We start from the raw sequence: 19,236 nt of genomic DNA, 5'->3' as shown, positions 1-19,236 counted from the left end.
TTTATGTGCTAAGAAAATTGAGAGATACAAGTACTAATCATGTTTATGAAGAAAAATACCTGAGTCCCTAAAGTTAGTCTTTACACTGTTCCCCTCGTCACAAAAGTATTTATATGATGGATAAATGTTGTCCAAATTCGCATTTGATGTTTTTTTTAATTTTATTTCATTATTAAAAAAGATTATTGAAAAGTTGTACTCCCCGAATATAGCCCCACAACGCCATTAACCCAATTCATTATTCCAAAGGCAATCAACATGGCCCACTCAACAGCCCAAATATCCCGAATTTGGCTACAAAGGTGACGCTACTTTTTGGGATCTACTATTTACAAGAATTTCTAACATTTCTCCTGCTTAATCAAAGCCATAAACGTGGCCCATTCTATGCCGCACAACAAAAACGAAACAGCACACGATCAAGACCTTTATCGGATCAGCGAAAGGATCTTTCTGTCAGGTCTAGTCAGCGCCACGTGCTTTGTCTGATTAGAGCGTGTAATTACGACCCTTGCTCGTGCCTCTGCGTATCTGACCCAGCGTGGCAATAGCCGTTTCAGCGGGGGCGGAGAGAACCGTTGATGCGTGGAGGGACAGTGGAGATGCCTTGTTTGGAGAGCGCGTCGAGAACACTCTCCGTGGAAGGAGGTTTTAGGCCTATGGGCAGAGGCAACCATGGCTTGTTTATTGCCTCCTTCACTACCTTATCAATCACTTCCTCTGCCTGCAAAAATCCCACATAGCATTTCAGAGTAATTTTTATAACTAACACCATCTATGGCACGTAAATTCATTATGAATGTATGAAAATATTTGGTACTAGTACGTTTGTTAATTTGTAGTGTTTTTTTTTTAGAATTTGTGCGAATGCAGAAATTTCATTAAGAGTGTTCAACGTTTAAAATTATGTATTTTTAACCTATATACCACCTCCCTGCCCTTACGCATGTTCAACACGGGTATTTGTTCTTTTTCTTCTCTCCTCCTCGCTTTATTGGGAATGGAAAAAAAGAGCAAAAAATGCATTTGAACCTAAAACCTCTTTTTTTTTTTTTTTTGGCTAATAACCTAAAACCTCCTTGTTCATTGCATTCCTTCGTTCAGCAAGCACTACTAGCAAAAGAATTCACAAGGCTAAACTGAAATATTTGTTTATTGATTTTTGTTCTCCAGTTGCAAAAGTGGGGAAAATATATTTTGTCAGTATAAGTCTCTCCTAGTATACTAACCATAGAGAACTCCCGATATCTGAAATTTAAATCTGAGTTTATATAAAACCATGACAAATTGACAATAGTAAAAGGGACAAACTTACCGGGTGAAGATCAACTGATTTCCCTAGTGTGCTATATCTATTCTGTATTCCCTCAACCCTGTGTAATCCAGTTGCATTCTGCAATTTCCAACCAATGGTGAAGAGTCATGATTCATGAACATAGTCCAAGTGGTCATTCACATAGAATAGCCAGTTTATATTGCTGAATTGAACACAAACATTTAAAGAAGATAGTAGCACCTACGCATTTACCTGAAAATACGATGGACATGATCCGAAAGATGGAGGCGTAACAGGGCAACCCCATACATCAGCATATAGCTGCAGATCATCAAATAACAGTTTTTTTTTTTTATAGTTCTTTGAACTCGGAATTCAGTGAAACACTTACTTTCAGCTAAACAGAAGTAATTTAGTTAAGGACATAAATATTACCCCTGGATGAGGCTTCCAGTGCCAAGTCTGGGACGGTTGCCATCCAGGATAGTAAGGCGAACCCCACATATGTGCACCATTTGGGTAGCTACCTGGTGCTACCCAGGGGGGATAGAATTGACCAGCGGCGGGTGCATGATTTGATTGATATGTTGGGAAGGCCATGATAGGTTTATGTGGATAGTAGCTCCTCTGTACTGAATCTCTAGGTTGAGGACGAGGCCATCTTTTCTCATCTTCCTTTGGCAAAATTTGCCTCCGTTGCATCCTAAATTTCTGCATGGAATTTAAAAGGCGATACTGTTCTTAATTAAGCTGAACAAAATATCCGTAAAAACTTTGTAAGATGACACCAACTTTTACTTGGCTTGACAGGCAAAACAGACTGGAGATGACAATGTTTACTAATCTTTCAAATCAGAACATTTTTCGTGAAAAAATTTCAGCCAGAATGTTTCTCATCCTACCAAACAGAGCATGGTTTAGACAAGTTAGGACTTCTTTTTGTTCCTTATAAAGTTATGTATCTTGCTCCCTTCCATCCAACAGGCAAGGCTTGCTTTTGCATTCATTTTCACGTATTGAAATAACTTGAATTAAGAAAGAAAAAAAAGTCTATTAAATCACCATAGAGCAGAAACTCAACCAACCTGGAGATGGCTAGCTACATTATGTCTCGTCAAACCTTCTACTTTCATCAGCTCTAGTATTCGAGAAGGAATGGCTTGATCTATACCGAGTTGCTCTACTGCTTTAACAAATTTCTTGTGTAGTTCAGGTGTCCAGTCTACCTGGATATCCAAAAACAAGTGATCCAAAATAAAGCAGGATTCTAAGATCTATGCTCAGTTAACTACATAATGCTAAAAAAAGCACAAGCCAAACCTATTCTGATTACCAGCCAAATATCAAATTCTATTTATTGTTTTAACACTAGCAGTCATGGACACCCAATACATTATTACTAAGATTGTCAGTCATAGAATTAGTCAGCACTTGTTCCATCTTACCTTCATCTTTTTCTTATTAGCTTTTGTCCCTCTTGAATTATGGAGACCAGATGCTTTACTAGGGTCAGCAGAACGAGTACTGCCATTGCCCGGGCAGTCATTACTTGGTGAACAAGTAGCAATGTGATCCTCCATCTTCTGATCAGCAGCAGAATCATGCTCCTCTTTTGTGATAGCCTCTCCTAGTCGCCCTGGAGAATCCACCAGGGCAGTAGTCTCAGCAACAGAATCGCAACAAGTAGTTTCGACAGATTTTGTGTCCCCTTCATTCACCTCACTATCTTGTTCAGTTGACAAGATAGTATGATCTTGGAAATCACCATCGTCCACTGACCTTACTCCTTGTTTCTGTTGCGGAGTTGAAGGAGCTGGATATTTGTCACAGCAGGATGGTGGTTCTTTTTGGTTTTCCACCATTGAAGTGAAAGGCTCAGCTCCATTAGAATTTTCATTATCTGCTTCACTCTTTACTGGTTGGAGCTCTAGCATGGACAAAAGAGATTCTTTAACCGGCTTAAGCGACTCAGAGATATCCTTTCCTCCAGAATTAAATGCCTGTTCCAGCTAATAAAAGTCAGATTTTCCTCTACATTTAATAAGCTCAACAGTCTGAACTAAGTTTAGGAAGAACCTTGTGAACTACATGCTGCCATATATTTCTTAGTTTATCATCTGATAGTGGTTTCTGAAGGAACTCAACTGCACCAAGCTGCAAACATCAAAATTTCTTTTGATATAATTTAATATTTTTTCACTTAATTACCCAAAAAATTGCATCAAATGAAAATGTGAGAGACGAGATCTCACCGCTATGCACTTCATCATGGTGCTAATAGAGTGAATACTTGACACCACTGAAAAAAAGGGATTAAAGTTGTTCTATCAGAAATATTTCACACTGTAAGAGCAAGTAAAGTTTCTAAGTTTTATTGTTTCATGATATTTCTAAGCAGAGATAATTTGTGCTTTTCACAATATTGTTTTATGGTAGGCTGCGTTCGCCGTGGAAGCAGCTATTAATGCTTGCATTAGATTAAGTTGTCTATATCACACCCTTGGGGTGCGGCCCTTTCCCGGACCCTGCGTAAAAGCAGGATACTTTGTACACTGTGTTGCCCTTTTTTACAATATTGTTTTATAAATCGAGAATCACTTTAAAAACAAAAATGATGAAAGATAAAAAAAAAAGGAAAAAGCAATGACTTAACACTGGATTTATCTTAATGAAGTAAGTATCAATTCCAAGAACTTAGGACAAAGATACAACTTTCACTTATAACAGTTGGTAACCACAAGGATAACTAGTAAATTTAAGAGTTTAGCACTTCCGATTATGCCTCTAATTACAATACAGAAGCACTTACTTATAGTCGGCAGATCTTTAGCACTTTCGAGAAATTTGAGACCTCCATCGTTGTTGCCAGCAGTTACCTGTTGACAATTTACAGACACATACATAAACAGTAAGAAAACATTGGCCTTGGTTCTGGTAATAAACCACTATAAAGTGAAAATGGACAAGGAGCACTAAAGCTGTTTTAGTTGCAGCATATAATAACTTAAGAAAATCTGTTTCTCCATAAAACATAAATGTATCACAATCCAAGCTTAATGTCTACATGAAAACAATATGAAGTTGAAGGGTAAAAGTTCCTAGTGTAGAAAAAAAAAAAGCTTTACCTCTACAATGGCTAGATGGAATACTTCCAACTTGCTTGAGATTGCAGACAAAGCTTCAGTCTCATCGCAGAACACGTAAACTGCAAGGACATGAATGATTTCGTCACATGTATGAAGATGAATTTTCAGGAAGGTTCAACAAAAGAAAAAGATTGATAACATTTTCAAATAGAAAAATAGAAGCGACTTATATTGATCAACAAAAGCAAGGATAGCAGCATATGTTGTAAATGAAGCATTGCAACAGATGGAATATCCCAAACATGATCTATCCAATCATTAAAACTTTGCACATATGGTTCGCCTCAAGGCGTTTTAGAGGCTCTCTCAACTCGAGAAGAGTCTTTGCCTTATCAAACATTGCTGGGGATGAGTAGCAAGTTGAGGACTACAAATTAAAGCAGATTCATCCAAAGGCCATAAATAAGAAGAAACTTCTAGGAGATGTCGTAAGCTAATTCGAAAATGAAGGAAGACTACCAAAAGCCTTTGTTACTTGTCAAATCAATCACACTGATAGCTTCAACACTAAGCTGACATTTTGTATAGATTGGTAAATCACTGGTTACTAAACCAGTATACTGTAGAGGCAACTGCTGGCTGTCTTTCAAAAGTCAAAGGAAAAAAAAAGGAAGAAAAGTAAATTAACAAAAATGGAAGAAAGAAAGGAGATCTTACCAATATAGTTCATTTGCTCAAGCCTTGATCTCATCTCAGAGGCAGAATTGCAGTCTTTATCAAGAAGAAGAACTTTAAGTCCTTTTGGGAAATCATTCCAACCCAATAATTCATTCTCAGTGCAAACCATTTCTGAACTGGCATCCTTTTCAGGCAGCCAAATTAAAGAGCCTCTAATTAAGATGGTCACTTCTCATCTATCTGCAGACCCAAAATTCTCCTCATCTATCAAAAGCTGTAGAATTTTCAGTAGAAGCATTGAAAAAATTCGTAGTGCAAACCAAACATGATATCATATACTATTTGGTTTAAATTTTCAAGCTAATACATTCAATAATTCCCAGAAAGGAGAGAGCATATAATTAAGTAGTACAAGATATATATCAAAGTTCCTCCCCTGGAGAGTAGAGTACTATGCTATTAGGGAGAGGACATGCTGCAACATATATAAAACAACAAAAACACAAAACCCCGTGTATGAGATCTTCAAATATACTAACAAAGCAAAAGACAACATAGTACTAAACCATGTGAATACACAAACGTCACAATCCCAACATTTGTTTCAAATTACTTGATCAAGAAAAGGAAAAAGAGAAAGCTGTGCATATATGATTAAAACAGAAAATTAAAAGAAAGCTTTTTAATTAGTTTTTCATACCCTTTGATGCATGGATATGTACTATATGATTTTTTTTTGGAGATAATAATAATGCATATAAAAAGAAAAACAAAACTTGTATACTACATATACATTCCCAGTACCTCTGGGAAGTGAAAAGGAAAGTTTAGGAGACCACCTCAGTTTCTAGTATTGTTGTTTGTTTCTTGATTGGGATGTTCTATTGATTGTATATTTAATTTGCATCGACTATGTAGCTGGAAACTGGACAGGGAAATAAACAGAGATATAAAGGAGAGAGAAAGATGGGAGACAGTGAGACTGAAAAAGAGAGAAAACAGTATTATGTATTCAAGAAGAGAGAAAAGAGAGAAGGGCTGCGGGGATTTAAGTGCAGTTACTGCTGCTGCGGACCACAGTATATGCAATTGGCTACCTCACCATTGGTCAAAAAGTTTATAAGATATACTCCCTCCGTTTCATGACTGGACACAGAGTTTAAAAAAAGAGAGAAAACTTATTTAAGTGGGCACAAAATTTAAGAAAATAGAGAAAACTTTTGAACTTGTGACGTAAAATAAAGCACATATATTTTGTGTGGCTATAAATCATTGCATAAAAGTAAATTGTTTCCAAATAAGGAAATGGATCATTCTTTTTTGTACGCACTAAAAAGGAAATAAGTTAACATAAATTGAAACGGAGAGAGTATGTTATATGTAGGAGTATCTATAATGCAAGTAGAAATGACACCACATAGCTACTATAAACGGCGTCAATTTAAGAATTAGTCGATGCGTCCGAAATTTTTAATTTTCAGATGTTTTGAATTATTCTGAAATTAAAATTTTTAGTTTAAAATTTTAGGACAAAATAAATACCGACTAATCTCTATATAGCATCCCTTATAATGACTATATGTGCACTTGATGGTGTGACTAATTCAAATTCAAGCCGGATAAATACACTAAAATGATAAAACACTCTCGACAAAAAGTTTTTCTATTCAAACATCCTTAAGAGCGGAGAAATCCAATCATCTCAACATACTTCTTGGTGGTAGCACTTAAACTCTTAAATATATTGGGTTTACGAGGAAAAGATCTCTTGAATTTTTTGTATTTAAAACATCAACTACAATTTTCTTTCAAAACCTCTTTGGCTTAAAAGATTAAATGTACTTTTATTGATAAGCATCAAGTGCTAAAAATATTTTAAGTACTAAAATTAATTTTATAAATAAATAATTACGTGTTTGGATAAAAATGTCGAAACTAATAATACACAATTGGTATATGTCATAAAAAAGATTGATAAGCAAATTTTTCATTAAAATAACTGACCATTAAAGGATTTTTTTTAAATATAAATTTAAAATTATATTTACATGAAAAGGTACTAACAACAATTTTGGGGCAGTGGCGGAGCCAAGATTTTCATCAAGGGGAGTTAAAATATAAAAAAATAAACTCACTAAGAAGTCAAGGAGTGTCAATGTGTAGTATATATACATATTTTATAAAAATATTACCTAATTACACAGTATAATTTTTCGACAAAAGGGTATCGGTTGACACCTATTAAATGCATGTGGCTCCGCCACTGTGGGGTGGGGGGTTAAAGTTTTTATATCGCGAAGGGTATTTTTAGGACTACAAAGTATATTTGAAGTAAAAAAAAAAGTTAAATCGATTAAACTAAAAGTATTTTTAAGTTGAAAGGCCAACTCTTTAGTTTTAGAAAAAAAGTTGCAAGCATTTGGTATGTCGGTATTAGGGGTGTATATGGACCGGGTTGGTTCAAATTTTATCAAAATCAAACCAAATCAATTATATCGGTTCGAATTGGTTCAGTTTTGTCAGATTTTTGGGTTTTTTTGGTTACGTGACTATTATTTCAATCTTGCATTATTAAAGTTATAGATAAAATTTTGATAAGTGAATATATGTTTACTAAAAATTAAAAAAATAAATATATGATCTATTAAAGTGATCTCATGGGAGAATTATTTTAGTAACACATAGTAGTTTATTTTCTTAATCGTCTACCAATAATTTTTTGTTGATGTACGCTTTCAGGGTTAGCAAAATTTAATAATTAAACATAAAAATCAATATGATACCTAAATAATGATATGTTGTATGTAATTTTAGATTATCGAAATATCACTTCAAATTCGAAAAACATGTAATAAATCTTGACATATGAATATAAAAGAACAAAGAGATGATTGACACATTTCAATCTATTATTTAAAGTAAATAAAAATAAATGTACTTTATAGTTCTATTAAATATTATATCCCAATCTCAAATATTTCTAGACATCTTTTAAATAAAATTCTATACAAAATCTTAAAATTATATATAAAAAATTATATATTTATATGTCGGCTTGGTTCGGATTTTTTACTCAATATCAAACCAAATCAAACCAAATCTAGTCAGATTTTTTAATTGGTTTGATTTGACTTTTCGCTTTGGTGAGATTTTCCGGTTCGGTTTGTACACGCCTAGTCGGTATTAGCACTGTTTTTCGAAATAAAACCTCACATTTGACACCTAAAATACAGCATATTACACTAGCAAAGAGATATAGTTTTTGCACTTCAATTCGACAATTTATACGCAAAGCGTAAACTTTGAATGCGTTCCTTTATCTTTTCTTCATTAGAAAACGAAAAAAAAAGTGCTCATTATTTACTATACAGCCTTTTCCCCATCGCCTTTAAAAGATAGGAGTTCACTTTTGGCTGTTTATTGGCTTCAAAAAATCCAAACCTTTTACCACCTTTTCAACTCAATAATGCAACACTTTCAACTTACCACTTATGATCAAATCAAGCTTTTTCAGTCATTTCTCGTTGCTTTTGTTGTTTATAAAGCTCATTAATTATACTGTGTTCATAATATTTTGAGGAGGATAAGTTGGTCTTTAACTCTTTATATACGATCCAATAGTTACAAAACATGGAAAAACTAAAAAGATGATTATTGTTCTTTTTGTTACAAGAAATATCAAATTATGGTGAATATTTACTCTTCCTCCGTGATATTTTTCTTAAATGCTTACTGACATATTCAATGACATATTTTCTATGTTTAATGACATATTCAATGACATATTTTCTTCATTTTTTATGCCTATATAAAGGCCTTATAATAAATAGAAAAATACACACAATTGAAGAAGATATAAGAATATCTTCTCTCTTTCTCTATATATCTCTTAGTTTGTTTTTCCTTGTTCTATACTGTTATTTTGAGTTATATTTTATAACACGTTATCAGTACGATACTCAACCGTCTCAAGAAGCTCTTTGAGAAGACTAAGGTATAACTTTTCTCCTCTTTTAATTATGACTGATATTATGAAAAGAAAGTTCGTTGTCCTTAAAATTACGGGCAAGAACTATATGACATGGGTGTTGGATGCTGAAATCCATTTAGATGCAACGGGTCTTGGAGACGCCATTAAAGACAAAAAATAAAGCATCTACATAAGACTGTGCCAATGCCTTGATTTTCTTGCGATATCACCTTGATGAAGGGTTGAAGATAGAATATCTCACAGTCAAAGATCCACTTGTTTTGTGGAATGGCTTAAAGGAAAGATATGACAACTTAAATTTGGTCACTCTTCCACAAGCACGATAAGACTTTAAGTCTGTTTCTGAACATAATTCTGCGATGTTCATAATTACTTCTAAATTAAAACTCTGTGGACATACTATCACTGACTATGATATGCTTGAAAAAACGTTCACAACGTTTTATGCCTCCAATATGGTCTTGCAACAGCAGTACCGAGAGAAAAGTTTCAAGAAGTACTATGAGTTGATTTCTCTTCTCCTTGTGGATGAACGAAACAATGACTTGCTCAAGAGAAATCACGAAAATCGACCCACTGGGTCTATACCATTGCTTGAAGTGAATGAGGTGTATTCCCATTATTCTAAGCGTGGAAAAGGTCGTTGCCCTGTTCGCGGTCGTGGCCGTGGCCAAGGAAAAAAATTTTCTGGTGTTAATCACCCCCCAAATAAAAATAACCACTAAAAGTAAAAAGGGCCAAGGGCAAATGGTTCAGAAACTGAATGTCATCGTTGCGGTAGAAAAAGGCATTGGGCAAATATTTGTCGTATACCAAAATATTTGGTTGAGTTTTATCAAGCATCTCTAAAGAATAAAGCCCCTGAAGCTAATTTTGTCTATGAAAATGAATTTGACATCACCCACTTGGATGTGACAGATTTTTTTGAGCACCCTGATGAAAAAATAAACCACTCGATCGGTGATGAATCTATGGTTAAAGATGATTGGGCAGCTTGATTTTTATGTTTTTCTATTCGTAGTATCTAATGAATAAACATCTTGTAATTTTTATTGCACTTAATAATACTTCTTATGTAGTTTTTAAAAATATATGTATTTCCGAAATTTTATAAATTTCACAAACAAGGAGTAATATCTAAGTAATTAGTGTCCTAGTCTCACTAATCTTTTAACGCTTTTTGATTTTTCTTTATGTTACTTTAATTCTCTTTAAGAAGATGTTTACAAGCACCCTGGAACAACTTTTGTTACTTCACCCTTAATTTATTTTCATGTACATGGATGAAATATTATGAATAAAGAAAAGAGAAGCACCTAAGTATGTTCTTTTCTTACATGAATCAATTATTTTTCACGCAATGTATAGGAAAATGCAAATAACTTATACATGTAAATAAATTTGTTGTAGTTGTATTAGTCATATGTGTAATGTACTTATAATTGTATTATATTTGATGCGTAATTATTTGTATAATAATTAGAATTTGTCAGAAAATGCATTAAAAGGTCACTATTGAATTATTGGTTTAACTTTATTTTTTTTCTTTTTTCTTTAAAAATACTAATATTTATTCATATACTTCTTTTGTATGTCAAACCATGGGAAGCAAATATGGATATCTTTCAAAGCAAACTTGGATCAAAGTTCAATTGTAAAAATATTTGCTTAATTGATTCATGTACAACACATACAATATTCAAAGAGAAGAAATATTTCTCTCATTTAAGTATGTGTAAGGCAGATGTTACTATAATTTCTGGTAGTAGTAATCTAATTGAAGGCTCTGGAAGAGCTAATATAACTTTGCCTAACGGAACAATACTTATCCTAGAGAATGCAATGTTCTCCTCCAAGTCCAAGAGGAACTTGTTGAGTTTTAAAGCTATCCGTCGAAATTGATTTCATATTGAGATAATAGATGAGAATAATCTCGAATATCTCATCGTTACCAAGAATGTCTCTGGCCAGAAAAGGGTTATTGAGACGTTCCCATCTTTATCTTGTGGCATGTATTGGACAATAATTAGTGCAATTGAGGTACATTCTAAACCAAAAGATTTCTAATTCTAATACTTTTGTACTTTGGCATGATCGATTGAGACATCATGGATCAATTATGATAAGACGAGTTATAGAGAACTCAAATAGGAATCCATTAAAGCATTTAAAGATTCTTTTAAATAATGAGTTTTCTTGCACTTCTTGTTATCAAGGCAAGTTGATTATTAGATCATCTCCAACAAAGGTTGGGATTGAGTCCCCTGCGTTTTTGGAACGTATACAAGGGGATATTTATGGACCTATTCACCCACCTAGTGAGTCGTTTAGATATTTTATGGTCTTAATAGATGCATCTTCTAGATGGTCTCATGTGTGCCTATTATCATCTCGCAACCTGGCGTTTGCAAAATTAATAGCACAAATAATTCGATAACGGGCACAGTTTCCCGATAATCCAATTAAGTCTATTCGACCTGATAATGCTGCTGAATTTTCATCTCAAGTATTTAATGATTATTGCTTATCAATTGGGATAAAAGTGGAACATCCTGTAGTTCATGTTCACACTCAAAATGGCCTTACAGAGTCTTTGATTAAACGTCTGCAATTGATAGCAAAACCGTTACTAATGAAAATAAAATTACCCACTTCTGTTTGGGGTCATGCCATTTTGCATGCAACAATGCTAATTCGTCTCAGACCGATAAATTATCATAAATATTCCCCGTTGTAATTAATTTTGGGTCATGAACCTAATATATCACATCTAAAATTTTTTGGATGCGTTGTATATGTGCCTGTAGCACTGCCATATCGCACCAAGATGGGTCTCCAAAGAAGGTTAGGAATATATGTTGGGTTTGAATCACCCTCCATTATTCGCTACCTCGAAATATTAACGGGAGATTTATTCACTGCTCGATTTGCAGATTGTCAATTCGATGAGGCATTTTCCCCAAAATTAAGGGGAGGGGGGGGGGGGGGGAATTGGTAAAATCAAACGGAAAATTTCGTGAAAAAATCCATCATTGTCTCATCTTGATCCACATGCCTCTATTTGTGAAAAAGAGGTACAAAAGATTATCCATTTACAGAAAATAGCAAATCAAATATCAGATGTATTTACGGATCTAAAAAGGATAATGAAATCACATATCCCTACAGAGAATGTTCCAATCCGTATTGATGTCCCTATTAGAAAATCTTCTAGTGTCATAGCTGATGAGTCAAAAGCACGCCTAAAGCGTGGCAGACCATTGGATTCTAAAGATCGAAATCCTATAAAAGGGAAAATAAATGTTCAAGATGACACTATGAAAGAGTCTCATAAAGAAACCCATGATTCCTGAGATTCATGAGGATATCGATGAGCCTGAGACTCAAGAAAATAAGGAACTATCAATAAATCCAATCGATATTGAGATAAATTTGAATCGATTGAATATAGTGGTGGATTATGTCTTTGCATACAATGTTACATCTAGCATTATGCAAGATAATGAGGATTTTGAATCTCAATCTGTTGGAGAATGTCGACAAAGACGTGATTGGCCAAAATGGCAAGAAGCAATCCAATCTGAATTGGATTCACTTGCGAAACGTGAAGTTTTTTGGTCTGTAGTCCAAACACCTAATGGTGTTAAACCTGTTGGCTATAAATGGGTCTTTGTAGGTAAAAGGAGTGAGAAAAATAAGGTACAAATATATAAGGCGCGCCTTGTTGCACAAGGATTTTTACAAAGGCCTTGTGTCGATTATAAAGAGACGTATTTTCCTGTTATGGATGCTATAACGTTCCGTTATCTCATTAGTTTTGTTGTCCATGAAAATCTTGACATGCATTTAATGGATGTGGTTACAACCTACCTTTACGGCTCACTTGATAATGAGATATACATGAAAATTCCTAAGAGATTTAAAATGCCTGACGTACATAAACCAAAGTCCAGGGAAATATTTTCAATCAAATTGCAAAGATCTTTGTATGGTTTAAAACAATCAGGAAAAATGTTGTATAACCGCCTTAGTGAATATTTATTAAAGAAAGATTATATAAATGATTCTATTTGTCCATGTATTTTTATAAAGAAAACAACATGGGAGTTTATTGTACTTCTCGTATATGTTGATGACATAAACCTTATTGGAACTTCTACAGAACTTCAAAAGGCAATTGATTAGTTAAAGAAGGAATTCGAGATGAAAGATCTCGGAAAGACAAAATTATGTCTCGATTTGTAAATTGAATATTTGGCAAACATGATTTTTGTTCATCAATCTGCCTACATAGAAAAGGTATTGAAACGGTTTTACATAGATGGAGCACATCCATTAAGTACTCCGATAGTTATTCGATCACTTGATGTGAATACGGACCCGTTCCGACCTCAAGAAAAGAATGAAGAGCTTCTTGGTCCTGAAGTACCATATCTTAGTGCAATTGGTGCACTAATGTATCTTTCTAATACTACAAGACCTGACATAACTTTTTCAGTTAATGTCTTAGCAAGATATAGCTCTGCTCCTATAAGGAGATATTGGAATGGAATCAAATACATATTGCGGTATCTAAAAGAGACTACCGATATGGGCTTATTTTATGGCAATGATTGCAATCCCAATCTTGTTGGTTATGCCGATGCTGAGTATTTATCTGACCCACACAAGACTCGATCTCAAACAGGCTATGTGTTTACATGTGGAGGCACTGCAATATCTTGGCGATCAACTAAGCAATCAATCGTGGTTACTTCATCTAATCATACTGAGATAATTGCTATTCATGAACCAAGTTGAGAATGTGTATTGTTGAGGCTGTAATATACCTTATTTGAGACAAATGTAGTTTGAAGTGTGACAAACTATCCACAATTTTGTATGAAGACAATGCAACATGCATAACTCAATTGAAGGGAGGATTCATAAAAGGAGATAGAACAAAGCACATTTCACCAAAGTTATTTTTCACACATGATTTTCAAAAGAATGGTGATATCAGTGTGCAACAGATCCGTTTAAGTGATAATATGGCTGATTTGTTTACCAAATCTCTACCGACGTCAACCTTCAAGAAACCAGTGTACAAGATTGGGATGCGAAGGCTCAAGGATGTGAATTGATGCTCTCATCAAGGGGAGTTAATATGCGGTGTACTCTTTTTCCCTTACAAGGTTTTGTCCCACTGGCTTTTCCTTGCAAGGTTTTTAATGAGGCAACCAAAAAGCGTATTTCTAAATATGTGTACTCTTTTTCCTTCACTATGATTTGTTTTTTCTCTAATAAGATTTTAACGATGCACATTATCTATGGACATCCAAGAGGGAGTGTTATAAGAAATATCAAATTATAGTGGATGTCTACTCTTTCTTCATGATATTCATCTCAAATGCTTAATGACATATTCAATGACATATTTTCTATGTTTAATGATATGTTCAATGACATATTTTCATCACTTTTTATGCCTATATAAAGGCTTTGTAATAGATAGGAAAATACACACAATTGAAGAAGAAATAAGAATATCTTCTCTCTTTCTCTATATATCTCTTAACTTATTTTTTTTTGTTCTATATTGTTACTTTGAGTTATATTTTATAACACTTTTCATTTTAAACTTAGTTAAATTAGAAATGATCTGACTCGCCCTTTGTTTTTATCTTTTTATTTTTCTATTTAGCGTAATCTGTCACCTTGGCTGCTTTTCTTTTTTGAAAAACTAGCGATTTTCAACATTAAAAATTCTTGAAAAACTTGAATTTCTTATTTATACGCAGATTTTCGAGCAAAAAGTGTCTGATGATTCTGTTTTAGTGCGTCAAAATAAGAGAAGGATTTCAATTTCTATGTCTTTTGTACCAAAAAAAGGAAATAAAAATAAAGGTTAAGCTATATTATCCGAGCTGTTTTATTCTGAATATTGATGGTGATGAGTTACCAAAGATATGATAGTGAAACAAGAAATTAAGGTTAGTAAAGTATTCCTTGGATGACTTTCATTTGAAAAAATCCTAACATGATTTCATTTTTAGCAAATTTTCGACCGAAACATATACAAATTTTCCTGGTGTTAATTAAGTGGATGGAATAAAAAATTGACCAATCACCAACCAAGTAATAAATATGTACAGTGAATTAATTCCAAGATTAATTAGTTGATCCTGGAGGACTAAAAGAAAAATCTGTATTTGATTTACCATCAAAAGCATAATTATCCGAAGTAAATTAGATATTTTAGTCATAATTGTGTATTTTAGGCACTGTACTTTCTTTTTGTGGCATTACGATTTCTTTTCATGCATCAATGACTTGTTATATATGCATGAATCACTTGATGCACATACAGAAATATAATTGTCAAGAAAATGAGGTAAATAATTAAGGAGTACAAAATAAGAAAGAAGTGTCTAAACATGGGATGTTGCACTAGGAAGTTGGCCCAATTTTTTAGTTTTAGCCAACCTATGTAGAGTAACTTATTTAGAACATTTGTATTTTGAAGGGACTTTGGACAGAGGGCTCCGGTCAACGGAAGAGATTAATGAGAATGCGCAATACTTTCTATTTTGTCTTTTTCCTAAGCTAATTTACTAAAAAGGATTTAATTATATATGCTTCTAGTATAAAAAAATGTACTTAAATTATTGGTGTAGTTTTATATATATGTTCTTTATCATTTACCATCATTTATAAGTTATCAATCAATGCTTGTATGAATAGATCCTTGTAATTGGTTTTTGTGCAACACACGGTGTGTAAATAATCTTTTAATTGTCAGTTAATTAAGCTCTTTTAATAAAGCAAAGTTCTATGTCATTTTGCTTTTAATACTCGTGCGAAACGAGCATAGGGTAAATAAAATCCCCAACATGTGCAGATATCGGCCGGGTAAAATTCTCATTGAACTAAAAACACTGTCGTTGATATATATATATATATATATATATATATATATATATATATATATATATTGATAACTGTGGTGTCCGAGCCAACTTGCGTGCATCTCGAGTTCTCGATTAATTTCACGGGATACCTGTCACTTCCCACTAGCAACAAGAACCAGGTAACTCTATCCACCAAGGCTTGGATAGATGGAAAAAAATCACCTAGTATTTTTTTGCCTCGGATGAGATTTGAACATGAGACCTTATGGTTCTCACCCTGTTTACCCAAAAAATGGATAGAGTTGAATTTATACGTAGTTCTAAGGATACGTGATATAAATTGATACAAATCGGAAAAAATATGTAAATGAATATCGAAATTAGTTATAAAAGAAATGAATGCAAACCGAGTGAACTAGTTAGCTTAAGTCTTCAAGTTTTATCACTTCCAAATTGAGTGAAGAACGATTGGTAGAAAAAATAATATGACTAGATATCAAAAGCCAAAGAAGATAATATTTGTTCTTTTTTCTGTATATCTCATAATGAATATGTGAAAATGAAATCCATCCCCTATTACAAATGATAACCACTCTTAATATAGTGGGGGAATCCCATTTTGGATATAATTAAAAATACATAGTGGAGATCCCATGATAGATTAATTAATTAGCTTTTCCTTGATTCTAGCAATGATTTCCGTCGAGATTTTCTCCCCAAATGCGGCTATAACACCTTTTTTGTTTCTTGGCCCGATCTCGATCTTGGCCGATCTCAACCCTGAACGGTCTCTGGGTCTCGAGCTCGACCTTGACTCGGTCTCAATCTCGGCCGGTCTCGGTATTGATCGGTCCCTGGGTCTCGAGCTCGACCTTGACTCGGTCTCAATCTCGGCCGGTCTCGGTATTGATCGGTCCCTGGGTCTCGAGCTCGATCTTGACTCGATCTCGATATTGATCGGTCTCTGGGGCTCCAGCTCGACAACCTAACTTCGTATCATGGCTCGATATTACAATGATGAACCTTGGACCATCATGTTCCAATCTCGATCAGTCATACGAAGGGCAGAATCGGTTTTGACCGTATACAGATAGTCTCCCCGTTTCTCGGAAAGAAGATGGTGAGAAACGATATGAATTTCCGAACTTCGACTTGGTGGTTAATGATGTCAGCGACAAGCTCGATTATGACGTACGCGACAAACGTCCCGTCGGTCCAGTTACCAAGGCCTTAAATATGCGTCAGTCGATGGTCGGCCACTACTAGTTTTGAACCGTCGTTGTGAAACCAATAAATAGCTCCTTTCTTCATCATTCCAAACTTTTACTTTCAAATCTTTTTCATTCCTATCTTCATAGTATTTTTTGCCTTCTCCAAAGCTCCCTATTTCCAGGTTTTCAAATTTCTTTGCTTGTTTTTCTTAAAACACCAAATACTTCAATCTACATTCTCCTTTGTTCACAAAAACTAAATGGCAAAAACATCTAAAACTGTTCCGCAGAAAGAGGCTGCTTCCTCATCTCGGCTGGCCGGTGAGAAACCAGTGATGGAGCCACGCCTTGAAGAACTTATTCCTGGGGTGTGTGTTATCGGTCGAGAAACCCTCATCGGTTGCTGGTTGATTACCCACGTGGAAGGGTACTTGAGTGTTTATACTTATCCTTTCACGTTGGGTCCCCTCGATCCGGTCATCGTCTATGTTTGTAAGAAATACCAGGTGACCCTCGGCCAAATTCACCCTTCTTTCCGGAGGATCCTGATACTGCTCCGTTTCTTTGTGATAAAAATCGACGGGCTTCCCTTCACCCTCAACCACCTCGTAAGATTATATATCCCTCGACTCTATACAAGTGGGCTGATAAAGCTTCAACGCCGGTCCACCAAGGTGTTCACCTCGAGTATAGATGAAGACAAAGATCGGGGGTGGATGGGCCGGTTTGTTCGGGTGAAGACCTCAGACCTAATCCTGGCAGAGAGTATGCCATTTCCTGAGAAATGGAATATGAAATGTAAGTATGATCCCGTTTTTAGTTTTTGTTATTTTTACTTCACCGTTTTTTCTTATCAATGTTTTTCTCGACGCAGCCGTTGCTTGGATGCCGGGTGCGGTTCCCCACCTCGAGAACTGGGTCAGGAGCCTGGTTTCGACGTCAACATACGCCGAGCGTATCACGACCCAAACTGTAGGGCCGCGACGGGCACCCGGTGCCTAACTCAACCGAGTACCAACGTAACGTATCATTCTTATCATACTATCATGAGTAAATGATCCGGAAAGGCCGTCATGAGATAACTAGAATTAAACATAAGAGAATACTCTATATGGGATGACCCAACATGGTATAGAAGCTTATGCATGTGACATACGGGCTTATAAGGCCGACATGATCATTTGTATACTCAAAACATAGGCTGACAAGGCCATACACGTATCCATATACATGACATCTGTCTACAAACCTCTAAGAGTACATAAACATCATAAAGGTCGGGACAGGCTTCCACCATACCAATAAATACATGTCCAAATCATACTGACCAAATAGATAACTCCGGAGCAAGTGGAGTGCACCAACACCTTCCGCTGAGCTGATAGCCTACTAGGAGGACTCTCAACCTATCTATTGGGACCTGCGGGCATGAAACGCAGCGTCCCCAGGTAAAAGGAACGTCAGTAAAAATAAAGTACCGAGTATGTAAGGCATGACAGTAGTATATAAAAGACATGAAAGAAACATGGTGTAAAGAACTCACCCTGTAATTCTGAATAGTTCTGTGAATCATGAAAAATTTATAATGACATGCACGTGCGTATAAATGTCATACCATGCATAGTTATATGCGTACATAACATCATCAAGCCTCTAAGGACATCCCATCATATCATCTCAGCCACTATGCGCGAAATCATCAACGTATACCAGTTGATCAGGTGGTGGTGCGAATATAATGCCATAACCTTTTCCCATATCCCATATACATATAATATACGCGTATATAACATCATCTGGTCATGGGTCAATGTACATATATAAATGAATGCAATGCATAATAAAGTAAGTCAGTAAGATCTATCAGAATGTCATAAGATCAATATGCCTTCGGTTAATATCATGAAATAAACGTTATCAACTTACGTATTTTCTGAGACCCATGAACAAACGATAGAATAATAGGACACATGGGGAATCAAGAACATAGGCACCCCTAGTACTTCTAAGGAAACGTTTGGCCAAAATAAACTTAGGTTTTATTTGGCAAAGACATGTTTGGCCATAGATTTTGTCACGACCCAATTTCACCTATAGGTCGTGA

At 35.0% G+C, this 19,236-nt stretch overlaps 1 protein-coding gene across 5 annotated transcripts; it reads right to left on the bottom strand.

Moving 5' to 3' along the window:
* Positions 1–209: 209 nt before the first annotated feature.
* LOC104091854 (two-component response regulator-like APRR2) lies at positions 210–6,079 on the bottom strand. Of its 5 annotated transcripts, none has more exons than XM_009597294.4 (12): positions 5,845–6,079; positions 5,080–5,280; positions 4,402–4,481; positions 4,086–4,152; positions 3,529–3,575; positions 3,353–3,430; positions 2,722–3,276; positions 2,362–2,502; positions 1,712–1,987; positions 1,529–1,597; positions 1,316–1,393; positions 210–724 (listed from the first exon to the last, which is right to left on the bottom strand). In XM_009597294.4, exons 2-12 carry the CDS (start codon positions 5,207–5,209, stop codon positions 557–559), a joined length of 1,689 nt encoding a protein of 562 aa, XP_009595589.1. In that variant the 5' UTR covers positions 5,210–5,280; positions 5,845–6,079; the 3' UTR covers positions 210–556. The 5 variants fall into 5 exon arrangements, with proteins under 5 accessions (XP_009595589.1, XP_009595586.1, XP_009595587.1 ...); XM_009597291.4 differs by having other exon boundaries at positions 5,080–5,314; positions 5,880–6,079; XM_009597292.4 differs by having other exon boundaries at positions 5,080–5,304; positions 5,880–6,079.
* Between the last annotated feature and the right edge of the window lie 13,157 nt (positions 6,080–19,236).

This window comes from Nicotiana tomentosiformis, chromosome 6 (assembly GCF_000390325.3).
Source record: "Nicotiana tomentosiformis chromosome 6, ASM39032v3, whole genome shotgun sequence".
Lineage (NCBI taxonomy): Eukaryota > Viridiplantae > Streptophyta > Magnoliopsida > Solanales > Solanaceae > Nicotiana > Nicotiana tomentosiformis.
Note: the sequence above shows the minus strand (reverse complement) of the source record. Positions and strands in the feature narration are given on the sequence as shown.